At 52.7% G+C, this 25,537-nt stretch overlaps 3 protein-coding genes across 7 annotated transcripts; all 3 read right to left on the bottom strand.

Moving 5' to 3' along the window:
- Positions 1-2,980: 2,980 nt before the first annotated feature.
- On the bottom strand, positions 2,981-7,172 carry KLK10 (kallikrein related peptidase 10). The gene is made up of 6 exons (XM_084773254.1): positions 7,026-7,172; positions 6,561-6,674; positions 5,457-5,640; positions 4,725-4,999; positions 4,056-4,189; positions 2,981-3,613 (listed from the first exon to the last, which is right to left on the bottom strand). Exons 2-6 carry the CDS (start codon positions 6,649-6,651, stop codon positions 3,464-3,466), a joined length of 834 nt encoding a protein of 277 aa, XP_084629380.1. The 5' UTR covers positions 6,652-6,674; positions 7,026-7,172; the 3' UTR covers positions 2,981-3,463.
- A 1,945-nt stretch (positions 7,173-9,117) lies between these two features.
- Positions 9,118-13,589, bottom strand: KLK11 (kallikrein related peptidase 11). 3 transcript variants are annotated; one of them, XM_084773249.1, is made up of 6 exons: positions 13,361-13,589; positions 11,757-11,831; positions 11,345-11,408; positions 10,539-10,804; positions 9,932-10,068; positions 9,118-9,569 (listed from the first exon to the last, which is right to left on the bottom strand). In XM_084773249.1, the coding sequence occupies exons 1-6, from the start codon at positions 13,410-13,412 to the stop codon at positions 9,417-9,419; spliced, it is 747 nt and encodes a 248-aa protein (XP_084629375.1). In that variant the 5' UTR covers positions 13,413-13,589; the 3' UTR covers positions 9,118-9,416. The 3 variants fall into 3 exon arrangements, with proteins under 3 accessions (XP_084629375.1, XP_084629374.1, XP_084629373.1); XM_084773248.1 differs by having other exon boundaries at positions 11,252-11,408; positions 11,757-11,936; positions 13,361-13,588; XM_084773247.1 differs by having other exon boundaries at positions 11,252-11,408; positions 13,361-13,587.
- Positions 13,590-14,602: 1,013 nt separating this feature from the next.
- On the bottom strand, positions 14,603-19,750 carry KLK12 (kallikrein related peptidase 12). Of its 3 annotated transcripts, XM_084773259.1 has the most exons (6): positions 19,319-19,750; positions 19,170-19,225; positions 18,532-18,691; positions 17,112-17,368; positions 16,133-16,266; positions 14,603-14,914 (listed from the first exon to the last, which is right to left on the bottom strand). In XM_084773259.1, the coding sequence occupies exons 2-6, from the start codon at positions 19,204-19,206 to the stop codon at positions 14,759-14,761; spliced, it is 744 nt and encodes a 247-aa protein (XP_084629385.1). In that variant the 5' UTR covers positions 19,207-19,225; positions 19,319-19,750; the 3' UTR covers positions 14,603-14,758. The 3 variants fall into 3 exon arrangements, with proteins under 3 accessions (XP_084629385.1, XP_084629384.1, XP_084629386.1); XM_084773258.1 differs by lacking the exon at positions 19,319-19,750 and having other exon boundaries at positions 19,170-19,310; XM_084773260.1 differs by lacking the exon at positions 19,319-19,750 and having other exon boundaries at positions 17,112-17,278; positions 19,170-19,310.
- Between the last annotated feature and the right edge of the window lie 5,787 nt (positions 19,751-25,537).

Genomic DNA, 25,537 nt, shown 5'->3' with positions numbered 1-25,537 from the left:
AATGGTATGGGGCGGGGAAGAGCCAATGGGAAGTGAGCTGTACGTCAGGCTCCGCAGTCTGACCCTGACGTTAACCCTCTGTGGGCTTTGCTGGGAACAGGGATCTCTCCGTGTTTGTTTATTCCCCGCCCTCCTCACACCGGACCTAGCCTGTAACAGAGAGTAATTGGTGTTTGGAGGGGGGAACGTGCTGAGTGGGTACGCGAGCACCTTTCTCTATATGCTTTTACTGCTGAACTCTTAGTCACCTTTAAGACCCAAACTCAACGCCCCGTCTGCCAAGAGTCCTGTGTCCCCTTTATTTAGGTCTACGCCAAGTCAGGCTACTCAAACACATTTATTTCTGTTTCATCTGAATTCTGTGAAGAATTGTATACACCTTTCAGAATAGAAACTCTAATCCACAGACCAGATTGAGGTGGGGGAAACAATCTCCCTGACAAAACCCTCAGAGCCCTGTAACATAAAGTACAGTTTCCCCTAAACCCCGCAGGGAGGTGTCTTGGTGCACATAGCAGCGGAGGCTCTCTCTGCTGTAGCTGTGGGCATGGGTGCTGCATCGGGGGCCCTTGACTTCCAGGGCCCCTAGGAAGGCAGAGAATGTGTCAGGTGACCCAGAGTCAGGATGGTTCCTGCCAGGACAGGAAGAATGTGTTGGGTGGACCCAGAAATGAGACCTAGTAGGAGGGGAAGAAGAAGTGGTTAAAAGACACTTCTGGAAGCTTTGAGAGAATACGGGATCTGATTTTTCCCATAGGTCCTGAGGATGAGGTGGGGGTGAGGCAAGATAGAAATGGAAAATGACGGCAGAGGAATCCTTATGCCAGAGTCTAGCTGAAGTTTCTCACTAGCTAAGTCAGGGGGTCCAGCACACTTAACCATATTGCGTTTTGGCTTGTTTGTTTGTTTTAGTTTTGTTGGTAAGGGTGATGTTTATTTATTATTTCAAAGTCGTGTGTATTGGTGCCTGTCTGTAGATGGGCATGTGGATGCGCAGTGCAGGTGCCTGAGGAGGCCAGAGGCATCTGACCCCTTGTGTCCTGGGGACCAACCACAGGTTCCTCCATAAGAGCAGTATACACTCAACCACTGAGCCATCTCTCCAGCTGTACTGGCTGGTATTGTGTCACCTTGACGCAGCTAGAGTCACCAGAGAGGAAGGAGCCTCAGTTGAGGAAATGGCTCCATGCGATCCAGCTGTAAGGCGTTTTCTCAGTTGGTGACCAACAAGGGAAGGTCCAGCCCACTGTGGGTGGTGCCATCCCTGGGCTCGTGGTCCTGGATTCTGTAAGAGAGCAGGCTGAGCAAGGCATGGAAGGAAGCAAGCCAGCCAGCAGCACCCTCTGTGGCCTCTGCATCAGTTCCTGCCTCCAGGTTCCTGCCCTGTTTGGGTTCCTGTCCTGACTTCCTTTGGTGATGAACAGTGAGATGGAAGCATAAGCCGAATAAATCCTTTCCTCCCCAACTTGCTCTTCGGTCATCGTGTTTGGTTGCAGCAATATTTTAAGTGTTTGGAATTTTATGTGTATTGTTGTTTTGCCTGCATGTATGTCTGTGAACTACATGGGTGCATAGAGACCAGAAGATAGGATCAGATCCCCAGAAACTGGAATTACAGCTGGTCATGAGCTGCTGTGTGGATGCTATGAATCCAGGTTCTCTGGAAGAGCGGTTCACACTCCTAACTGATGAACCATCTTTCTTTTCCTTTCTTTCATCTCTCTCTCTCTCTCTCTCTCTCTCTCTCTCTCTCTCTCTCTCTCTCTCTCTGTTGTTTTTCGTGACAAGGTTTTTCCTGTGTGGACTCACTCTGTAGCCTAGGCTGTCCATCAACTCAGAGATCCACCTGCCTCTGCCTCCCTGAGTTCAGGAATTACAGGCATGTGCCACTGCACCCAGCTTCTTCCAATTCTTTTTTTTTTTAACATTTATTTATATTGTGTGTATTACTGTACGTGTGTGCCACAGTGTATGTGTGATGGGCAGAGAACAATTCACAACTGTCAGCTCTCTTCTTCCACCTGTGTGACCTACAGAGCTAACTGGTTACTCCAAGATTTCCTTTATATAGAAATATTTCCAGAGAAGAACGCTAATCCAGGCCAAAAGACTGAGTGTATCTGACCTAGGGTCAGACCTCATTCCTTTCCTAAGAATTTTCTGGGACCCTCAGAGACAAGACTGCTAACCGCCAACAGTGTGGGTTGAGAAGCATCCAGAGTTCCCCTGACTGGAAGTTACACCTCTGCTGTGGTCTCACTAGATGCCCCAGAAGCCACCTGTGATCTCGTTTAGATAAAATGGCACAATTATATTGATATAACCAGGTAACCATATGATAGTAACTTTAAACCCCATTGGAAATCCCATTCTGATTGTGGTGAAAACCAATGAGCCAGATTCTTTTTTGTTTGTTTGTTTTTGGTTTTGTTTGTTTTTCGAGACAGGGTTTCTCTGCGTAGCCTTGGCTGTCCTGGACTCACTTTGTAGACCAGGCTGGCCTTGAACTCACAGCAATCCACCTGTCTCTGCCTCCCGAGTGCTGGGATTAAAGGCGTGTGCCACCATGCCTGGCTAATGAGCCAGATTCTTTTTTGAGGAGCCCACACTCCTGGGACAGGTGAGAGGATTCAATGGGCAAAATCACGTGCTGGCAAGCTATGACCTGAGTTCCATCCCTGGGTTCCACAGGGTGGAAGGAGAAAACTGACTCCTACAAATTGTCCTCTGACCTACACACACACACACACACACACACACACACACACACACACACACACACACACACACTGTGACTGCATACTATATGGTCAGGAGATCCAGTTTTACCTGAACTGAGGTCCCTAAAAGATGAAAGGGCTCTGAGGAAGCTGTGGGTGGCAGTGTGGAGCCTGCCTCTTCCTTGCTGCTGACATATGTGAAGGCGGCCCTCTATGAACTCACTGGCTCTGGTCCCAGACAGAGGTACGCACACTGGAGGTCAGATCAAGTAGTGTTTAATCAGCACTTTCCAGTCTCTGCTCATGTCTCCATAGCAGTTGCCATAAAAATTCACACACGCGTGTGTGTGCACACACACGCACACACGCACGCACGCACGCACGCACGTCCCATCATGGTCTCCATACAACATATGTAAGAGGTAGACATTTCATTGTCCCCATATTTCAGACATGGAAATCAAGGCTCAGAGAGAGTCCCGGGCTTGCCCCAGTCACACAGAGGAGGGAGGTAGAGGAAACCAGGCTGAACAACTCTGATAACTTCTCTTAGAGATTGGAGGATGGCTAGCTTCCTTGAGGTACTAGAACTTTCCCAGCCACCATTTTCTGCATGTGTGAGCAGAGAACAGGAGCGGGCAGGGGTGAGGGAAGAGGATGCACGCTCAGAGGTGTGTGGGGGCCTGAGAGGAGGAGATGGAGATGTGGGCAGATGGAGTGGGACAAAGGGTGTGAGGGGCAGCTCATTTGGAGCGAATGACTCTCCGGATCCAGGGCATGTATTTGCAGATCTCGGTGTAGACAGGTGGGCTCTGGGTACCACATGGGTAAATGCCCCATGAGAGGATGCCATGCAGGGTGCCGTCACACACCAGGGGGTCACCAGAGTCACTCTGAAGATGAGAGGAAGGAGACACCGTGAAATAAGAGCTACCATTGGCTGCGGGGCGGGTGGGGGAGGGGCTGTTGTTGGCTTACAATAGGGAAGGTGCCTCAGTGGGGCTGGGATGAGGTTAGAAGTTGGGGCAGTGAGGGGACACAGATAGAGGTGATGTTGGCATGGGGGGGTCAAGTTTCAAGGTGACAACGGAGATAGGATGGGGTTCGCAGTTGGGATTGTGGCTCGTCCCAGGTGAGGAGACTGAGAAGGAGCAAGAGATAGGGGTTGGTAGGGTGAGAAACGGATTGAGGAAGCGTGTTGAGAAAGGGGATAAGGAGTAGGAAGGACTGAGGGTCGGGGAGGGAGGGAAGGGGAGGCAGAGCCAGCTCCTGCTCCTGCGCTGTCTTCCTGCCCTCCTATCCAGGAGACAGACATACCTCCTGCTCTGTCCTTACCTGGCAAGAGTCCCGGTTACTGTCCAACGCAGCACAGATCATGTTGTTGGTGAACACGCCCGGGTAGAAGGCCTCACACTGCTTCTGGCTGAGGAGAGTTACCCTGGAGCAGCTCAGGCTTCTGTTGTATTTCACTGAGAAGGACAGGCCAGTCACACAGGGACCAGTTAGCCCCTCCTCCAGACCCCGTAGTCCAACCCCAAGCCTTCCTCCTGCGTACCCAGGGCACCTAACCCCACTCTTCCACTCTTAGACACAGAAATTCATACCCCTGAGGTCCTCCCTAGGCCTCCTCCCTAAGACCCCGCTTCCAGACCCAGAGGTCAGATGTCAGCCCTCTTCCCCCAACCTGGAGCCACAACCTTCCTCTCTTTAACCCAGAAGTCCAGGCCCTAAGCCCTCTGACCTCATAAGGAGGTGTCCAGACTTCATCCATTTCCCCCAGAGCCAGGGGATACACACTCCAGCCCTCTAATCGCAGACTCAAGGATCTAGCCCCAGCCTCCTCCCGGGACCCAGGGTCCCTACTCTAGCCTCTACCCTCAGACCCAGGGTTCCAGGCCCCAATGATCCTCTCTCAGACCCAGGAACCCAGACCACAGGGCCCTCCCTTAAATCCAGGAGTCCAGCCCTCCTCCCTAAAGTACACTCCTCCAGCCCAGTTCTTGCCTCTCCGGGAGGATGTGGTCCCCCAGCCTGAGACCTGGCACTCCTGTCCTGGCTGAGCGCACCGGAAGGGCAGTTGCACGGGATGCACGTTGGACGTCAGTACCACAGGACTGCTCAGCTTCAGCATCATGAGGTCGTGTTCATCTGAGCGCTGAGGCAGGACGCGGCCTGAGCAAGGCTGGTATTTGGGGTGGAAAACAGGGGAACTCGTGCCCCGCAGTTGCTCCTTCTGGAAAAGCAGCAGGTGGTCATCCCCAACTCGGGCTCTCAGCGGCCTGCGGGAGGAAGAGTCAGATGGAGGCAAGGACAGAGCCTCGTCTCAAACCTTGGGTCAGAGAGTGGGGAAGTGAAGCCGGGGCTCCTGAGATCAGAGAGGTCTGGGAGAAGAGCTGGGGCTGGTCCCCTGGGGCTGAGGGGGGAGGCTGGAGCCTGGACTCCTGGGTGTGAGGGAAGAAAGAGTTTGTGGGTATGCCACCCCTTGTTTCTCCGTGCTCCTTCCTCCCTGCGTTACAGACACGCGAGAAGACAGATTTGTCTTATACACTGACTACAACAGGCCTTGACTTTTGCAGACAGGCTTGATGGGCTCACAGCGCCCCCTCCCTGGCGGTGCAGTTTGGATCCTGCCTATTTTGTAGAATGGCCGCCACTCCTAACCTCTACTGGAGCTGGTGTAGTGCCTGGGCCCCAGTCTCTTGGTCCCTGCATGGGTGCCTCTAGGGCGTTCCTTACTTCTTCCTCCAGCAATGTGCGGCCGTGAGCACCCAGCTCTGGTCCACAAGAACACCGGCGCATTGAAACTGGAGGTTATGGAAGAGGGAGACCTGCCAGGGATGCGAGTCACTCGGGCACGGGGCGCTGGAGGCCTCGAGGTCCTGGCGCGAGTCGTTTCCTGGGAGCACCAGAGTCTGCACGGCTGGATAGAGAAGCGGGACAGAGGGGCGGGGGTGGGGGAATCAGATTTAGCTTGGCGGGAGCTGGGTACCGGGTCAGTGCCGAGCTTCGCCGGATTGGCCTGTAGGGGGCACAGCTGGATCGTGAGCCTTAGGAGGGTTAGGGAACTCTGCGAACCACTTAGAGAGGCGTTAAAGGGCAAGGGGGTTAACATGGAAAGGGGATGAGGCTGCCAGGGCAGTCTGGTTGGGGCTGAGGCGGTGTGGCAGGGCTCTAACCTACCGGACGGATACCAGATGAGGCCCTAGGCAGAGCACAGAGCAGAGGGTCTGTTGTAAGCGCCATGGGAGGGATGGGCGGTGTGGGGGCTAGGGGGGCAGAGAGAGTCAGACACCGAATACAGTGGAGCAGTAAGGAGCTAAGTGGGAATACAGTGGGCCGGTAGAGGGAAGAATCAACACAATGGGGACAGGATGAAGCAGGAGACAGGGACGAGTGGAACTGTAAGGGATAGAGCCAGAAGGACGAGAAGCTGTAGGCAAACGGGAAGAGATCTGCAGAAGGGAAGGGTAGGTCTAGTTCAAGGATGGGAAGGGGCGCCAACGCTGCACAGAGGGTTAGGGATACTGTAGGACCTCGCTTAGAAAAAGGCAGGGACGCAATAGCTCTGCAGGGGTGAGGAAAAGGTATGCAAAGCAGGAGAGGTAGAGAGGCAAGGCAGGAAATGCGGAGAGGCTCAGAGGCAGATGGAGCGAAAGGGATGGGTTCTCTAACAGTGGGGCGCGGCATCTGGGGACAGAGCCCACTCGAGGGTGGATCCTGCTTGGGATGGCTATGTGGGTGCCCGGGACAGGGAGGGGGGTAGGTGCCCAGGAGGGCGAGTTGACTTTGGTTGCAGCGGTCCTGGCCCTTCCCTCCTGTCGCCCCCGGCCCCAGGCTCACCCGAAAGTTGCACCATCAGTAGCGGCGGCAGCAGCTTCACCAGGGCCAAGGCGCCGGAGGCAGCGGAGAGGTGGAGAAGCGGGGTCCTCATGGTTGATGCGGGGCGTGCAGAGGCTGGAGTGCAGGGCTGAAAGAGATGCTCTGTCAAGACACCTGCCTCAGCGGGGCCCTCTCCACTGGCCCTCAGGATGCCAGCCCTCGTTCCTCCAGAGGGGAGCGATTTGTGCACCTAATCTTTCTTGACCACTAGCCCCGCTTAGCGCTGGGTCGATACTCCTTTGTGGGTGGGTGGGTGGGGGGGTCCTGCTCAGAGCCCATGGGAGCCTCTTCCTAACCTCAGACTGAGGGACTTCCCCACACTACAGGGAAATCAGGGCTACAAAAGAGTTCCTGCCCGTTGCCCGAGGGTCTCCACCCATCCTCTCGCCATCCACCCTAACCAGGGTGGGGTGCTTCCCGCTTCACCTAGGAGTCGTCGTCGGGAGGAAAGAGGAAGGAGAATTTGAAGTGTCTCTTGCCTTGCAGTGTGGGCTGCAAACAGTCCTCTGACCACTGACCCCTGGGCAGACCTTCCCTTTTAACCCTCGAGATCCCGGAAACTTCCCCCCACCCTTCCCCTCAGGTATTCACTCCCTCTCTTTCCCTCTCCCTAATTATAACGTGGGTGGGGCTGGCACTCAACCAGGGCCCCAGATTCCTACTCTGGGAGGGGCCCTGGAATACAGGCTTCTGCCGGTGACAGGAACACCTTTTTGAGTTTGTTTCTTTGGGGGGTTCCCCCACAGTCTGTTCTGAGAAGTGTCCCCAGGTGGTGAGAGGACAGGCGTGCGGGGGGAGGGCGGGGGGGGAGGACGGGGGGGCGGGATGACGATCAAGTCTTCTGGAAACCTAAGGTGATGGAAGAGAGGGGAGAAGAAGGATGGAGGTAGGTGTTGACAGGTGTTGACAGGTGTTGGAACGCACAAGGAGGAGGTGGGCAGAGCTCAGGTAGGTAGAAGGAAAGTGTGGGAAGGACACAGACAAACTCCTAAGTGTCTAAACCAAGAAACAGTAGGCTCCTTGTGTCTCAGTGTGTGCTTAGGGGGTGGGGTCGGGAGGCTGTAGCTTAGCACTAAACCTGTGTGTGAGCATCTTGCACCCTCCCTGTGTGTCTTCAGGTGGCACACAAGCTGGTGAATCATAGGAGGCCCAGGCCTCAAGGGACAGGCTTGTCCTTGGCTGACACCCTCATTTTGGGTGAGGAATGGGAGGTTCAGAGAGGGATGTGACTCATAAGAGGTCACACAGCAAGCCAGTCCGCCTAACAACCAGAAGGTTCTATCTAGTTCCAGCTCAGAGTTCTTCCTCCTTGTGCCAGAAGTCTCTCCTAAGAGCTGAGCAGAGGGTCTGTTGAGAGCTGTGTTAGCTTCAGAGGCTACCCAGCTCAGCCCTGTCCAGATTTTTGCTTCTATTTTATCATCCACCAGCCAGAAGCCGCCAGCCACATGGAGCTACAGAGCACTTAAAATATGTTAAAGGTGACAGGAGTTTCCTATCTGCTTTTGATCCTTTGCCTTCATTTTGGCTAGCAGATACCAATCAACACTGACCTCAGTGAACTGAATCTGGGCAGTTGGAAAATGATGGTAGCCATCTTTACTACATGCGTGTGGATGCACTCGCTTGCTGTGGGAAGATGAACTGAGTGAGATTTCTCTGCCGGGCCAGCAAGGTGGCTCAGTGGGTAAGGGTGCTTGCGGCTAAGCCTGACAACGTGTGGTTGATCCTTTGATCCTTTGACGCCACATGGTGGAAGGAGAGAACTGACTATGCAATTTGCTCTCTGACTTCCACATGTTATGCGCGACATGAGCCTCCCCTGACCCCCTCCTGAAAAAGAATGAGTAAATGTTAAAAAAAAAAAAAAAAGTAACATTAAAAATAAAATGAACTGAGCTTTAATGTGACACTGCATTGACAGCTAAGACAGTCATTGGGCTTTTTTGTTTTGTTTCGTTTTGTTTTTTTGAGACAGGGTTTCTCTGTGTAGCCTTGGCTGTCCTGGACTCCCTTTTTTAGACCAGGCTGGCCTCGAACTCAGGTCGATCCACCTGCCTCTGCCTCCCGAGTGCTGGGATTAAAGGCGTGCGCCACAACGTCCGGCTTAGTCATTGGGCTTTTAAACCCCCTAATCTTTCACTTCTCAGCTGCATGGCTGTGAGCAGGTGCCCTCATCTGTCTGTGCCCTCATTCATGTCTGCAAAGAGGGTAGAAAAACAGGACCAGTCTTCTAGGGGTTTGTGAGCATTCAGTTGGTTAGTAACATTTAAAAGACCTTTGCGGGCTGGAGTGGTGCTCGGCAGTTCAGAGGACTTGCTGCTCTTGCCGAGGACCAAGGTTTTGTTCCCAGCACCCATACAGCGGCCAAGGGATCCGATGCCCTCCTTTGGACTCCTCAGGCGCCAAGCAGGCATATGGTGCACACACACACACATGCAGACAAACACTCAAACACACAAATCACTTAAAAGTCCTCTGGGTCAGGATTCATATGCAATTGGCACTCAACAGAATCATGTATCACTTAACAAATATTTATTGAAACCTTGGAATATGCCAGGGACCGTCTTCAGGGATGGGGACAAAAACGACAAAAACCAACGAAACAAACAAAACCAGTGAACATTGTGTCCAGAGTCACAACTTCGTTCAAGCCAGGATTTGATTCCAAGCTCAGGTTCGGGCATCCCCTATACTATACCCACGGTGGGTGCGTGCGAGGGTCCCAGCTGAGTCGGGGCTTCTTAGGGCCGAATGAACAGAACTCAAAGCATTAAGAGGGGCTGGAGGGGTCTGCTGGCGGCAAGCAGGTCCCTTCTAGTTGCTTCTCATAGTGTGGTAGATCCAGTCAATGTATTTGCAGACTTTTGTGTAGACACCGGGCTTTCTGGTGACTGCACACGGGTCCTGCCCCCAGGAGATGATGCCTTGCAAAGATCCATTACAGACCAGAGGACCTCCAGAATCACCCTGGCATGAGAGGAGACACAGCCTGTTAGAGTCAAGTGAGGGCCACTCGTCATGGGAGTGAGGACAGTGCTAGAGGTGGGAAGTGGGCCAAGGCAGACTTGGTAGTGGGGCAGGTGAGAGGTTGGGAGATGAAGCTGAGATTCTGGGTGAGAATATAGCCAGAGTTAGGGCCTGGGGGGGGGGGTACTTGATGGGTGGCTGGGGTTGGAAATGTGGGTAAGCATGGGCAGACAGGGATTGTGTTGATGTTAGAAATGGCAGCGGGGTTGGAGAGGCTTGGGGTCAGGGCTGGGGACGCCAGTGAAGATGTGACTTTTATTGGAATGGGTGTGTGGCTGGAGCTCCAGCCCCTGCCTGCTGACCTGACAGGAATCCTTGCCCTCTTTCCGAACGCTGGCGCACAGCATGGTGTCTGTGATGTTGCCCGGGTAGGCTTTCTCACATTCCTTATGTTCGATGATGGAGACATTGGCGCATCGTAGGGAATGAGGCAGGCGCACTGTGGGGACAGCAGTGGAGCGTGTGAGCAGTGAGCACCTGGTTCTCCAACCCCACCACAGTAGCCAGCACCTGGGACAACCCTGGCTCTTCTCCATCTCTATGCTTGTAACTATAGCAACAGCGATCCTTCCTCCTCCTTGCTCCCTGTATGTTATCTCTGACCTCACTGTGGTAAGGTGGATATGATTATTCTTTTTATAGAGAAAACCAAAGTTCAGAGAAGCAAAGACACTTGCTTTATATGCCCCAACTAAAACTTCGTAGATTTGGGCATCACACCTGTGTCAGTCTTGAGACGACCCCCGCCCCCAAAGTGAATCTCCCGGAATTTCTCATCTTCCTTTTAGCTCATCCCTCTCATGACAGCCCTGGGTAACCATGCCTCTTGGGTGACTCTGAAGAATCCTAGGGTCTCCTTTCCCCACATCCCATCCCGCACCCCATCACATTTCCCTCAGGAGCCCCTACACTGGGGGCTGGACGTTGTGCCCCATCCGGAAATGAGGCAGCTGGTGCCTGGGGCGACGCAGCGTGAGGACAGCGTGAGCGGCCGCACAGCTCGGGTGATGAAGGCAGGAGACGAGAGCTTCACAAGCATTATGTCATTGCGGTGGTCTTTGTTGGGGAGGCTGTTGTTGAAGCCGGGGTGGGGAAAGGACTCAGTGGCCGTCCGCTTCTGCTCATAGCCGTCTGTCTTCTCCAGGTTGTGCTCCCCGAGGAGGATCACGTAATGGCTGAGGTGAGAGAGATGTGGTCAGAGGTAGAAAGGTAGGGGGACAAGGCAGGGGTGGGGAGGGAGAGATGATGAATTGTACCTTGGGAGGACCCAGCCCCATCCCACTGCCAGCATTACACACCCCTTCACACTCATTCTGACTAGGCTACCGTCACCCACACTAAGGCCACCTCATCAGCCCGACTAGGTCCTCATCACACAGACTAATGCCACTGCATCCCCTACGCCTCCATCTTCAGCCCCAACCAGACCCCCATCATACACACCACTAATACTTTTTCCCCTCTCTAGTATTGATCACAACCCCACCATCCATGCTGACACGGCGCCACCTCCAATCCCTTTACCCACGCTGCCTCTACCCTCGGTGGCCTCTCTAGCCCTCTCTCCATCCATCTCTCCATCTCCAGCCCCCTCCCATCCCCGCCCCTGCCCCCGCACCCACGGCTTGCGGCAGTGGGCTGCTGTCAGGAGCCATTTGGGGGCGATGAGGGTCGCCCCACAGAGCAGCCGTGTCTTCTGAAAGAGGGCCACCTGCCATGGCTGGGAGTGAGGGGTGCACTCGTAACCCTTGATGATCCTCGTCTCTCCCCCTACGTGCCCTGGAGGGGGGGGGGCAAAAGATGAGGTACAAGCATAAGAGGAAGTAGGCTGGTAAAGGGACCCCCGGAAATGAGGGTGGAGAGAAGCAGAAGTGTAGGTGCTTGCATTCCCGGCTGGCATGCACTGGCATAAGACTATACGTCCAGGTCACCAGTGGCTGTCCTTAAGCTTTTGGGTGACCCAGCTCCCCTCACTCCTCCCCTAAGACCCACTTGACCTTGCCTGGTATAGCGAGACCAGCTCATAGGGGGTGGGTGATCTCCAAGCACGTACCACCTGGGGTGTAGGGGAGGGGACTTAGAAACAGGAGAGAGAGGCCCCACACTTCCCCCCAAGCCCCACTGTACCTGTCACCAGAGCAAGTGCGATGAATCGTAGAATCATTATGGCCTGGGGTAAGGCAGGACAGGCTCCAGGTTCCCCTGGGGACAAGGCAGGAGGCCTGGTCACTTTAAGAGTCCATTAGAAGGCTAGCTGGTGGTTTTTCTTCTTCCCCTCACTTGCTGGTTCTCACACCAACCCCAAGCCTGTAAGAAAAACCTGAGGCTTCTGGAGCGCCTTTGGCAGAGGCTTGGATCCAGGCTAGCAACTTCCTGGGTGTTGAGATCAACCAAGCTGCTGGGAGGGGTTTTGTTGGGCAAGGCTCCTGGGCTCACTGTGTCTAAGTTGCCAAAGGAGAAGAAAGACCCCTGGAGAAACCTTAGACACTGTTTTTCTTCTCTCTGACCTGAGAACCTGGCTTGCTCTGCAGTTCCCAGGGATGGGAGGACACGAGGAAAGGGACTACCTATTGGGTAAGGACCTCGTTTTTGTTGTCCCCAACAGCAGGGTGATAGGGCCCTGTGAAGTCTGTCCCTCCCTCCACCTTCCTGAACCCCTGTGAAGAGCAGCTGGACAGGGCTGGGTGTGGTTGGCCCAGGGACATCCAGTGCCTCCAGCTGCCCTGGCTTACAGGGGTAGGAGAGAAGGGCACCTAAACTGGGGACAGAGGCCATCGAGTTTGGGGAGAGCAGCTTGGAGGTGAGAGATACAGAGAAGAGCAGAGGCTGCCCACACATCCCTTCCTTCCCGTTCTCCAAGGATGGATCAGAGGGAGAAACATAGGCCAGAACCGAAGATGCCTAGCTTCGAGGATGGCAGTCTTCTGAAAGTGGTGGGGGTGGGGAACCTTCCCCTCCCTCATGGACTCTGGCGATGGGGCTCTGGAGGACCTTGGTGGCAGCGGCAGCAGGACAGACGGGCAAGCAGGGGGGTTGGCCCCTGACAGGCCTGGGATGACTTGGCTCCTGGGCCTCCCTTATCACCCTGGGGGAGGGGTGTGTGTGGATCCTCCCAAGGCAGCCCTGGGGTCCATGAGACAGAATGTCACCTCTCCAAGCCCCTCTCTTGCCTGTGGCTTCTTCTCCTTGTAGACACACTCTTTCCTTTCCAGCAGCTCTAGGAGGCTCAGCCCCACCATGCCCTTCTCTCCCATCCTATAGAGCAGTGTGTCATTTTGGTCTCTCTGTCTCTAGGTTTCTGTTCCTGCATGTTTTCGGATCCCCGTCTCCTCTTGTCTCAGCTTATTGTCCCGAACTCTTCCCTTTCTAGGCCTCCCTCCATGCCCATCTCTGTCTCCTCACTAAGGTCTCCATCTCTGTCTCTCCTCCTGTGGGAATCTCCCCTCCTTACAGCCTAGGCCCAGTGGGCCCTTTGGCCCCTCCCTTCTCCCTTCCACAGAGAGCAGGGGGGAAATCTGGGGCGTCACAGAGGTGGAGCTGCTTGCCAGGTAAAGGGGCAGGACAGGGTGGTGGGGGAGGCAGGTCAGGGCCTGTGACAGCCATGGCTCAAGAAAGGAGAGAGAAAGCTCAGCAGGTGTGCCAGGGGCCCCAGGGCTCCTTTGTGGCCCTCCCTTCTCTGTGGACCCTTCCCTCCTCAGCCAGTCTCCACTGCCCAGGCCTCCAGCACTTACTGGTTACTGTAGACAATTTCCAGTCACTCTGTAGCCTCCTGGGCCTCCTCATTGGATAGCTCCAGGTTCGAAGCCTCACTTCTCCCAGCTGATGTGTTTTTCATTCAGCTCTTTCCTCCCTAGGCCTTCCTCTGCTTTCTCCCCTAACCAGATGTAGGACAAGGCGGGGTAGGCCCAGGCTCTGCCGGCAGCCAACCGTGGCCTCAAACCCTGCGGGCTCTGCCTCTTCCTACCCAGGTGACGTGGAACAGATGGCTCCACCCCCGGGGAAGTTCAGTTCCCTAATCTGTGACATGGGGGTGCCAGCCCTGCCTTGGAGGCCAGGAGGATGCTGGGAAGGGCATCATCTTTGTGCTTTCGGGCCAGCACACCAGGTCCCCACTGAAGCATTTTTGAGCAAGACTTTTTTTTTTTCCTTTCCTTCCGAAGAGAATGTGGTGACAGGACCTGTGGAGCAGGCATAGCCATGTGCTACTGTAGCTGGGTTGTTTCATTTCCAGACTTACCCTGGACCATGTCTGACATAAAACAGACCAGCATCCCGTACCAGAGAGAACACATGAATACTATGTGCAGGGAGGAATAACACACCACCCCCACTGCAGCCATTTATAGCCCGTTCATGAGAAGGCCAAAAGCCGAGGAATGGCTCAGCACTTAAGAGCACTGGCTACTCTTCCTAGAGGACCTACGTTCAATTCCCACCGCTCACACAGTGGCTCACAATCGTCTGTAACTTTAGCCCCAGGGGATCCAATGTCCTCTTCTGGCCTCAGTGAGCACTGCATACATGTGGTGCACAGACATACATGCAGGCAAAACAACCATACACATAAATTTTTTTAAATAATAAAAGAAAAATCTAAGGCCCAAAGCTTTGATTTTGAAACAGACTCTCACTACATAGCCCTGGTTGGCCTAGAGTTCACTCTGTAGACCAGGCTGGCCTCAGACTCAGAGATCAACCTGCCAAGTGCTGGGACTGAAGACCTCCACTATCTCTCCTGGCCTGTTTATTTTGAGACAGGGTCTCATGAAGCTCAGAATGGTCTCAGACTCACTGTGTCTCCCAGGATGGCCTTGAACTCCTGATCTCCTCTCTCGCGCGCGCGCACGCGCTCTCTCTCTCTCCCCCTCTCCCCCTCTCTCTGATCTATGCAACCGCGGCAAAGGCCCCTGCCCCGTCTGGTTTCCTCCAGTCTTAAACTGGATATTAAACAGACCACTGCAGCCTCTTCCCTTGGTTGTATAACTTTTATTCCAAACAGTTGCACAGCCCCTTCTCCATATGTACTCGCGGTTTCAAGACATTCCAAGCTTACAAGGGTGGGTGGGAGCTTGGGGTGTCTAGGGAGGAGTGGCTCTTAAGCAGAGCTGCGTGTACACGGAGGAAGCCAGTCAGTTGCTCCCGATGACAGCTCGGATCCAGTCCACGTATTTGCAGATCTTGGTGTAGACCCCTGGAATGCCTTTTTGTCCACAAGGCCCCACGGAGCCCCAGGAAACCAGACCTTGAAGAACCCCTCCACACACCAGGGGGCCTCCAGAGTCACCCTAGAAGACAGAAACGAGACAGCTACTTAAAGAAAGTGGCTCCAAGGCCAGGGCTTCGGAGAAAGGAACCCAGGGAGCTCACGGGAGGAACATGGTAACAGCTAGCCAATAGGAAGGAAGATGCCACCCTGACTGGGGTTCCGGCCAATAAGCGAGGGGAATGAATGCTATCCTCCATGCCCAACCAGGAGAGGAGGGCAGGTCTATAAGTGCTCTGAGAGGATTGGTTGGTCCTCGGCCCTATGATAGAGTGACCTCCTCTAGGATGACCCTGAGACCAGGGACGCAGCATCATTGACACAGCCAGCTATTTTTGTGACCTTCTTCACCCAACCCCCCCCCCTCTCTCAACATGGGTAACCCCAGCTAGTTGATGGTAGGGAAGCCTTGGAGTAGCAGCGAAGGGGCCCTGACAGATCCAAGCCTGGCTAGGTCTCTGCCGTCTACTGCTTGCATGTTTGCGCCCCCCTCTTCACAGGCTTTGGCTCCTCCCGCTTCTCGCTCTCCTTGACCCACCGTTCTGGGCCCCTCCCTCCTATCTCCTGGCTCCTCCTCCTCCTGTAAGCTGAATCTCCTCTCCTCTCCTCTCAGGTCTGTCCCATCTCCACCTCCTCGCACCTGGGTCTCTTCCTACTTTCCTTCATTTCTGTGAGCGGGTGAGGTCAGAATCCAGCTGTGGCTCAAGCTCTAATACTTGGCAGCAAATACTTCTTCCTCTTCCCCCTCTCACGGACACCAACAGGCGTTTACAGAGCCACTATCTACCAGCCCCTAGCTAACCGAGTTCCAGGGACCAGGACCCCTCACCTGGGAAGTGAGTTTATACCAGTGTGAGAACTGGTGGCCATACACACCTTCCCCTCAACCCCCACCCTGTTCAGTGCCTCCGGCCTGAGAACCAGAGAGCCTGGCTGCAAAACCTAGCCCACTCTCAGAAAGGAATACAGTGTGGACTTGGCATTCCTCTTCAGAGCCATCCCGTGCTCTCTGTCTCTGATGCTGGGGCCCGAGCACCCCTCGGAACCCCTGCCTCTGTCTGTCTGTCCACGACATTAAGAGCCCTGCTCATAAACTCTTTACACCCCAACGGTCTACCTCAGTGTCCCTCTTGAGGCCCCCCATATCACCCCCCCCCCCCAGTTTTCTTCCTTTTCTACCTTTTCTTCTTTTTCCTACTTTCTGTCCCTAGCGATGGGTCACCACCCTGAGTCGAGTCACCTGGCAGGCATCCTTTCCGGCTTCACCGCCCGCACACAGCATATTCTCCGTCACCCTTCCAGGGAACACTGCCCAGCACGTGTCATTGGAGACGATGGAGAGGTCGAGGCACTGGAGCCGGTCTGGGAATGGGTCTGGAGATGGAAGCTGGGTGATGCGGGGGCCCTCTGAGAGCCCTACATAGAGGCTACATCCTTTCCAAGGACATCTGACCCAAATTCGTACATCTTCCCTCAACTCTGCTGCTTCCTCAACACGCTTGAGTTTCATGATTCACAGGCCTGGTCCCTTGACCTTTGACCTCATCACCTCTTGATTCCCAGCCTCACTTAATGCCTTCCATCCTCTGGACCCATAGAACCCATGTCCTTAGTTTCACTTTAGCCTCAGATATCAGTTCTGCGTCTTCCAAACTTTCACTCACTTCATCTCAGCTCAGAGAAACATCTTCTGATGTTGGGTCATTTCACCTCATATTCCATGACACAGAAACCTTGTGACTTCCGTATACAGGCATTAGAAAGACCAGACTGTGATTCAGTGACCTCCGCTTCCCAATCCTAGTGGAGACTGAACCTAGGGTCTCGTGGGCATGTCTAGGGGTCCTACCATTGGGCCACATCTCCAGACATTTTCACTTTTTATTTTGCAATAGGCTCTTACTCTGGTTCCAGGCCTGGCCTTGAACTTTCTACCCTCTTATTGCAGCTTCCAGAACACCTGAGACTAGAGGCCCAGCAGAAACCAGCCCTGTAATGACCTCTGACACCCGAGCCCATGACTCACGATGTCCTGATGACCCCTGGCATTACTCTGACCCCTGGCATGGGACTCCATACTCAATCCCTTAACCTCTGTGACTCTAAAGACTCCCACCAACAATGACACTCGACCCTGATGTTTAACCCATGTTCGCTCTGAAGTAAACCACGTGACCTCTTACCCTACGTCTCTCACCCCGACCTCAGGGCCCTCTTACCCCACGGCTTGTTTGTGGTACCCCATCCTGAGATATGACAGTTGGCCCCCGTGGGTGCACAGGAAGTGGGCAGGGCCAGGGGTCGGACAGCACGAGTAATGCGGGCGGGACTGCGCAGGCGCAGGAGTCGGAGGTCATGCTCATGGTTCTGACGGGCACCCTGGTAGCTGGGGTGCGTTACAGAGAAGGTGGTGAGCCTCAACTGTTCCGTCCAGTCCAGCTTGGTGAGGCTGTGTTCCCCAAGGCGCACCACGTACCTGAGGGCATGGCTGATCAGTGGGTGGCAGATAGGTTGCCCTTATCTCTCTGTCTCCCTGCCTCTGTCTCTGTCTCTCTGTCTATGTCTGTCTTTCTCTCTCCTTCCCTCCCCCTGACGTCCCCCTCTCTGACAACAGTTCATCTACTACACAGCTACCATATTTATCCCCATAGCCAGAGCCAGCAATGTTGCCAGAGCTGTTACTGAACATTGGATGAGGAGTTTGCCACCTCTCTGTCCTGCGTGGAGCCTCTGGGTCCCTTGACACCTGGGCTTCCCTTTCACAACAAAGTCCAAACCTGGAAAGTGGATCATCTGGGGTCTGGAAAGGTGGCTCAGGGTGTGTTACGGTTGTTGTTTTGTCTACTTAAAGGTGTGCAACTCCAACAGGCGAAACGGAGAGACTCTCAAGAGACACTAGTGTCTGTCACCCTATTAGATCATTGAAATAATGGACCCCAAAGAAATGAGAATCTCCCTCCTAGGAACCTCATGCTGGGAGAAGGAAAAGCTGCCAACCAGCGGGGTCCTCCAGAAAGAGATTTCACACAGTTCTAAGAGCTTGCCAGACCACCTTCCAGGTTGAGACGGAAGCCCAGACAAGGCTGGGTGCATGGTGGGTTAGGACCACATCCTGCTTAGACAGGCATATCATTAGCCTCCATTTATACCCCGGTGTCACTTCCGGACCCCGTAGAAGGAGTGGAGGAGTCACGGGATGTCTTTGTCTCATTCCCAATGTGGCCACAATTGAGTAAATCTCTTTTCTATTATTAATTTATCTGTTTTAATTGGCTTCTCAGGGAAGGGTGACTGAACTTGGCTTCTTGAGGTACAGGCTGTGACTCAAGTTCAGTGGCACCCTGAGTCTTGTTGGGGTCAGGGAATGCCTGGGGCTGATGATAAACACCATACAGGAAAGGAAGCGGCATGGAAGGAAATGGGAGAGGAACAGAGGCACATTCCTGGTCCTCCACCCACTGCACACTGTGACCCACGTGGCAGCATATAGCCCCACTCCAGAAAGTTCTTTTGTACCTCCAGCCTGAGGTTGGCTGACTACAACCCCTGGACACCAGGCGCCATCAGGGGAGACCTACATGGCAACCCCCCGCACCCCTCCTTTGCTCACCCTGAGCAGGGCCCATCCAGGGGGCTTACTTGCCACTGCAGTGAGCAGCTGTAAGGACCCATTTGGGCCCTACGAGGACACCGCCACAGCGCAGATGTCTGCCGTGGAACAGCCCCACCTGCCAAGGCTGTGAGCTCTTCACACACTCGACGCCATTAAAGATCTTCTCCCTGTCTGCCTGACTGAGACCTGAGGTGGAGTGTAGACCAGAGAAATGGAGTTAGACGTGAGGATTTCTGTTAGACATGAGGCCTGGGTGCGAGGGAGAAGGAGGTGGGATGCAAGAAAGCAGAGGCAAAGAGTCAACAGCTGAGTATGTATGAAGGAACATACTTGACATGCCAATGCCCAAGATGCTGAGGCAGGAGATCTCTCACAAGTTTCAAACAAAACAAAACAAAACAAAACAAAACACAACAAAACAAAAAACAAACAAAAAGATAGGAGGTGAAGAATAACAGTGAGAGCTGCATGCTGCCACAGACCCGTGGATACAGGGACACGGCTAAGCAGGCTAGACCTCTCCCCCCATCCTCAGCACCAGCTTAGGGGGATGTGTAGGACTTTATCACAAGCAGGAAGGGAAGGACTCAATCCCAGGGCTACTGCCAGCCCACCCCGCCCCTGCCAATTCCCACCCCACCCTACGCCGGTTTAGAGAACTCACCCACAATACACAAGAGTAAGAGGATGCTGGACCTCATGGTGGACTGCCTCCAGGCTCTGCCAGGAAAGATGGGGCATCTGAGCTCATCCCCATCCCGCGCCCTCATCTCTGCCTTGCAGGCCACTCCTTCACAGTGTCCACCTTCTCACCTGTGTGCCAGGTCTTCTCTATGCCTCTGTCCTCCGTTCGTTCGTTCAGCCTGCCTCTTTGTGTCTCTCTGCTATCTCCCAGTCCACCTACCTTCCTGCGCTTTCATCCGCCGGCCACTTCTCCGATCGTCCACCTGTCACACAGGACGCCCCACCTGTCACACATGATGCCCCACCTGGTCCCTTTGTCCCGGCTCCTCGGGTTTCTGTGGGGTGGTGGGGTGGAAGAGGATGAGGAAGACAGGGTGGGGCATGGCTCTAATCCTGCGGAGACTCTCTTCAGCTAATGACACTTAATTGAGCTTCGCAGCTCCAGGAAGACCCAGCCCCACTGCCCACCCCCCAAACCAGCCCAGGGGTTGGGCCCAGGGGACAGTGACTCAAGGTGTCTCTTGAGCTGGATTCTAATCCCCACTCCAGGGAGGAATGAGCTGGGAGGGTGAGGTCCTAGCACACCTTGAACAGGGAAGTGCCCAGGGAAGAGGCACAGGGGAGTGGCACGGGCTCAGTGGGGAACTGAAAACAGAGAGAACCCACATGTGAAAGAACAGAGACAGGGAGACTCCCAGCCTGGTAGCCAGGCGTGCTCAGTGTGGGCTTCTGACCTGGGCTTCGTGGAAACTGGATTCCAACCAAACCCCGCTTTAGAGTTTTTTTTTCTTTTAATTATTTTATGTGTGTGGGTATTTTGTCTGCACGTATGTCTGTGTACCTCCTGTGTGCCTGGTGCCAGTGAAGGCCAGAAGGGGAGGTCAGATCCACTGGAAATGACTGTGAGCTGCCACATGGGTGCTAGAAACTGAGCCTGGGTGTTCTGAAAACAGCCAAGGCTCGGAACTCCTGAGCCATCTCTCTGGTGCCCTGTCTTTTTTTTTTTTTTTTTTTTTTTTAATTTTAAAGATAGGAGCTTGTTAGCTCTATGTAGCCTGGGGTAGCCTCAAACCCAGGCAACTCTCCTGGCTCATCTTCCTGTGTACTGGCATCACATACATGAGCCATCATACCTACCTTCTAATCAAATTCTTCTGTGTGTGTGCACCTGGGCAGAAGAGGCTGGGTCAGGTATCTTCCTCTGTCTCCTACTGGCTTGTTATTTTTTTCAGTCTATGGAGTCCTGTTTGTTTCAGAATTACATAATACCTATGTCTTGATTTAGCCCAGGTACCCATCAATAAACAGAGAAAGAATATCTACACGGTGGATTTTATTTCTATCTTTCCATCTCTCTTTTAATTTTTTGAATTTATTTTATTTTATTTCTTTGACAATTTCTTTTTTTTTTTTAAGATTTATTTATTATTATGTATACAGTAGTCTGTCTGCATGTACACCTGCAGGCCAGAAGAGGGCATCAGATCTCATTACAGATGGTTGTGAGCCACCATGTGGTTGCTGGGAATTGAACTCAGGACCTCTGGAAGAGCAGTCAGTGCAGTGCTCTTAACCTCCGAGCCATCTCTCCAGCCCCTCCTTTGACAATTTCATACATGTATATACTAAGCTTTGGCCACTGCACACGCCACTCCCTACTGCCCACTCCTACTCCTACTAAAAGAGCCCATCCCCTTTGGTTTCGATGTCTTTATTTTTTAAGCATGGATGGAGCTTATTTACTGGAGCTCTTACCAGTGGATACATCACTAAAGAAAATGGTTCTGCTCCTCTTCCCCCCAGTAACCCTTAACTGCTCAGTTCCCAGCGAGGACTAGGGCAAGCCTCTCCCCATCTGTGCTGTTGACAGACCTGCTGTCAGTCAGGTCTGGCAGGTCTTGAACCCACAGCAGTGGGGTTGAAGCAGCAAACTCATGAGTACAACGGCCATGTCGTGCCCAGAAGACACTGTGTAGCAGTGGCCAGCTTCTCCTCGGCTTTTCCACTCCTTCTGCCTCCTCTTCTGCAATGTTGCCTGTGCCTTGAAGGGATGACACAGATATTCCATTTAGAAATGAGTACAATGTAGCCATTGCCCACCCTATTATTTTTACATTTTTAATTTGTAAAATATTTTATGTTTAAGGGGGGGATGTACAGGAGAGTGAAAGTATCCGCAGAGGCCAAAAGAACAGGTCCCCTGGGCTGAGGAAAGTTCTGAGCCACCATGTGGATGCTGGAAATCAAACCAGGGTCCTTAACCACTCAGCCATCTCTCTGGTCCCTAAATTTCTCAAAATAATAAGCTGTGGTTGTTCTAGAGGGAGGGCAGTTCCGTTGCATAAGGAAGGGACTCTGGAGCGGAAATCCAGAGAGGGAAGGCAGGAGAGATGGTGTTGGGGGAGGGTAAATCGAGAAACCAGGGAAGTCTGGATTGGCGGTGGCTGCGGCGGCGGCATGTGTGTGTGTCCGCGTGCGTGTGTGTTTCTTACCTGGAAGGGAAGGAGGGCGCTAAGGAGAGAAACAGAGAGAGAGAGAGAGACTGAGATGGGAGGAATAAAGAGGAAGGGGCCTGGTGCAGAGCGAAAGGTGGCCTGTAGACATTTCTATTCCCCTGCTTGTATCAGTGCAGGGTTTTTTTCCCGCACACCAAAATTCCTCTTTTCAATTAAAAGAAAGAAAGAAAGAAAGAAAGAGAGAGAGAGAAAAAGAAAGAGAGAAAGAAAGTCAGACAGGTGGAGATGTACATCTTGAATCCCAGCACTCAGGAGGCAGAGGTAGGTGGATCGCTCTGAGTTTGAGGCCAGCCTGGTTTATAGAATGAGCTCTAGGATAAACAGGACTAGAAAAAGAAAAAAGCAAACAAGCAAGACAAAAAAAGCAGATTTCTTTTGCTTTTTTACTGTGTGTGTGTGTGTGTGTGTGTGTGTGTGTGTGTGTGTGTAGGTATATATGTGCGAGTGCAGTGCCCACATAGGCCAGAAGAGGGCAGCAGGTCACTTGGACCTAGAGTTGTAGGCAGTGTAAGCTACCCCACATAGTTGCTGGGAACCAAACTGGCGTCTTCTGCAAGAGCAGAAAGTCCTCTTAACAGCCGAACCATCCCTCCAGCCCCAAGAAAACTCTTTTAACAATAATTAGCATTGTTGTGGGGGTATTCACCGGGAAGACTGCTCAGACACTGGCTTTATTGGCTGGGGTGGTGACTACACTGGGCATTTGAAATTCCAGTGTAGCCCGGGGCCTTTATCAGGGTAGGCTTTTAAGCACAAAAAACCATGTCTTGGCCAGACATATTTCAGTTAACAAGAGCAGTTAGCCAGAAACTGAACTACAGAAGCCAAAAGGCAAGGTTAGTGAATTTAGAGACTTTTCCAGAACTATGGACTTTGATGGATTAGGCCTTTGTTTTCATTCTGGCAGGCGATGCTGTCTGCGTGCTGAGCTTTATGGTCTGGTTGGTACTGCCACCATGGAGTCGGTTGTGCTAAGGTCTCAGGCCTTCTGGGGTTCTGTGGGTCAAATCATTCAACCATCCTGTTCTGTTCTAAAGAGATTTAGTTGGTCCTAAGGACCATTAATTTGACTAAACTGATACATACTTGGCCATATGGTTCATCCCAATCAGAGTGAGACTCAAAGGCCCAGTTGTTATGATCTATAGTGCTGCTGCTGCAGCGACAGGGTTCCCACGGTAGGGCCCATGTCAAGGTGTAGCTCCCGAGGAATTATGCTCTGTGACAGACCTAGTACAAGGAGGTTATTGGGGGAAGGGAGAGGAGAACCTGGAGAAGAGCTAGAGGCAGCTAGGGAGCAGTGAGGGTGGTGAGAGAGGGAGGGCGGGGGCGGAGAGAAAGGGGCACCTGGGACAGAGAGAGAGAGAGAGAGAGAGAGAGAGAGAGAGAGAGAGAGAGAGACAGACACAGACACAGACACAGACACAGACAGACAGAGACAGAGAGACACAGAGACACAGAGATACACACAGAGAGACAGAGAGATGGAGACAGAGAGAGACAGAGACAGAGGAGAGACAGAGAGACACAGAGAGAGACATAGAGACAGACAGAGATACAGAGAGACAGAGACAGAGAGCGACAGAGACAGAGAGAGACACAGAGAGCGACAGAGACAGAGAACAGAGGGAACAGAGAGACAGCTGGGTTGGTGGGGGTCCTTATATCCTGCATGTACCTGGAGGCAGCAGGTGATGACGTAAACGTTAGAGAAAGGCCACTGAGGAACTGTGCAAGAGTTACAGACCTTGGGCTACAGAATGTCGGCTAAGAAAGCTCAGTTTTGTAGAATGTTCCCTATCTCGGCCATCAGCTGGGGAGGGAGGCAAAAGGAGCCTGTCTCACAGTCAGGCCACTGCCGTCCTTCAGACCCCAAATCCAGAGACTAAGAGACATGTTCAAGCGTTCCTAGGTGCAGCAGTATATTGCTGCCCGTGGAAACAACAAGACCTCTATACATGCACCAGCACAAAGTGGGGGCACTGAGCTCCTAATCTGGACTGAGATGAAACATTTTAAAGCATTTAAGGCTTTAAAAATAGCGCTGACTTCAGTCCCAGCCCTAGAACTTCCAGGTGTCTCAAAACCCTTTCACCTGTTGGTCCACGAAACAAAAGACACAAGGGGTTTTAACCCAAACTTTGGGGCCATAGAAACACTCCGTGACCTGCATGTCCAAACAACAGGACCCTGTAGCCACCGGATGGCCCACCTGTCTGAGAGTTGCGGCAGCTACTGCTAGTTTAATGCAAGAAAGCAAATAAGTTAACTCTGCATGAGAATCTTATAGCCACGGCACTCCACGAGCACCAGAACAGTGAGTGGCCACCTAATGCCAGTGTGACCCAGTACCAGGCCCTATCCCTGGCCCACCCTCAAGTCTGGCTTGAGAAACCCACTGCCTTTTTATAATCTTATTTTACCACCACCACCAACAAGACACACACACACACACCAGGAAACCTCTGACAGAAGGGAGGGACATCTGCGTTACTAAAATTTAAAGTTACTATCTTTAAATCCTGGGGCAACCTGGTCCAGGCATGTCGCCCACTGTGACACACCTCTGGCTCTGTTCACTTAAAAGCAAAGATAGCTTGATTCACGTCTGCCAATGGGAGGCTGATGAATGTATCTTTCAGGTCCAAGACAGTGTGCACCTGTTTCTCTGGAGGAATCAGACTCAGGAGCACCTGAGGTCCCGAGTCCTCTCACAGGCAGGAGAGATGCATCCCATAATGACCAGCAAGATGTCAGGATGCCTGTCTCTTCGAGCCAGGCAATATGGATTGCGATTTCTGCCTTTGTTTCCAGGGTCATTGGGTATTGTTTAATCTATCTGGATGGAGGTTAAACAATTATAGGAGCTTGGTGTTGGGCCAGCCCAATGCCAAGGAGCTAGTTTCTCCAGACAGAGGGCAAGGCACCACATTTTTGCTGGATATCTGTAAGTCTGTGACCCATCATAAGAGAAGGTGACGGTGGCTGTGAGCTTAAGCAAACGGTCTTATCCCAAGCAGTTCTCTCTATGAAACACACTTTGAGCAACTTCCAGCAACTGGGGCCTACTTATACCTTTACATTTTTCTAACTTTTCTAGCTTTTTTCTAATACCTTGGGCTGACTGGGTAACAAAGGAAGCCTTTTTGGCAGATGTCTTTATTTCTTTAAAAAAAAATGACCTAGTGAAAATTGTTCAAAGTCTCCTAGGTCACTGTTGGACAGAAGGAAAAATCTTCTGTCCAGGGTACAGTGTCTGATAGTGGTTCCTCTGCCCAACCCAATGGTGGTGTTTGTTTTGTTTTGTTTTGTTTTGTTTTGTTTTGTTTTGAGACTGGTAGGTATTGAGTTGTGTTTTTTTTTTCAATTATAGGGGTCATTGGTTAAAAATAAGACATAAATCAGGAAAAAGAAAGGAATGGAACTTTCTCTGTTCCTTCTGGTTCAGCCTAGGGGGACTTTCCCCTTCCCGGGGGGGGGGGGTGCTGCTTAGAGCAGGCAGTAAGTGGACCGAATGCTCATCTGGGGGCATTACTCCCCATTCTTCCCCTGTGAACATTCTGCTTAGATGGCAGCCACCCCCACTCTCACCCCCACCCCCACCCCCAGGAGATCTGGCATCTTACTATGGTGCCTGTGGGCACTGCTTGAACATGGTACATAGACAAACACACCGGCAAACACCTAAAGACACAGAAGAAATTAAAATAGTTTTTAAAAAGGGGGGGAAATTGTGAGGCACTGTGGAGCATGTCTTTAATTCCAGCATTCAGGAGGCAGAGGCAGGTCGATTTCTGAATTCTAGGCCAGCCTGGTCTGCAGAATGAGTTCC

Source organism: Acomys minous (assembly GCF_964271855.1).
Source record: "Acomys minous genome assembly, chromosome: 2".
Lineage (NCBI taxonomy): Eukaryota > Metazoa > Chordata > Mammalia > Rodentia > Muridae > Acomys > Acomys minous.
Note: the sequence above shows the minus strand (reverse complement) of the source record. Positions and strands in the feature narration are given on the sequence as shown.

Bases quoted from the DNA above. Each gene is read 5' to 3' on its own strand.
- KLK10 (XM_084773254.1), bottom strand. From the start codon at position 6,651: ATGAGGACCCCGCTTCTCCACCTCTCCGCTGCCTCCGGCGCCTTGGCC. The intron at 5,641-6,560 runs GTGAGCCTGGGG...TTCTCTATCCAG, and splicing joins ACTGATGGTGCAACTTTCGG to CCGTGCAGACTCTGGTGCTC. The intron at 5,000-5,456 runs GTAAGGAACGCC...TTCCTCCCGCAG, and splicing joins GCACATTGCTGGAGGAAGAA to GCCGCTGAGAGCCCGAGTTG.
- KLK11 (XM_084773247.1), bottom strand. From the start codon at position 13,412: ATGAGGAGGCCCAGGAGGCTACAGAGTGACTGGAAATTGTCTACAGTA. The intron at 11,409-11,756 runs GTACAGTGGGGC...CCCCCCCTCCAG, and splicing joins CGCACTTGCTCTGGTGACAG to GGCACGTAGGGGGAGAGACG. The intron at 10,805-11,251 runs GTGGGTGCGGGG...CTCTCACCTCAG, and splicing joins GCAGCCCACTGCCGCAAGCC to CCATTACGTGATCCTCCTCG.
- KLK12 (XM_084773258.1), bottom strand. From the start codon at position 19,275: ATGAGGGCGCGGGATGGGGATGAGCTCAGATGCCCCATCTTTCCTGGC. The intron at 18,692-19,169 runs GTGAGTTCTCTA...ACTCCACCTCAG, and splicing joins CTTACTCTTGTGTATTGTGG to GTCTCAGTCAGGCAGACAGG. The intron at 17,369-18,531 runs GTAAGCCCCCTG...CCATGCCCTCAG, and splicing joins GCTGCTCACTGCAGTGGCAA to GTACGTGGTGCGCCTTGGGG.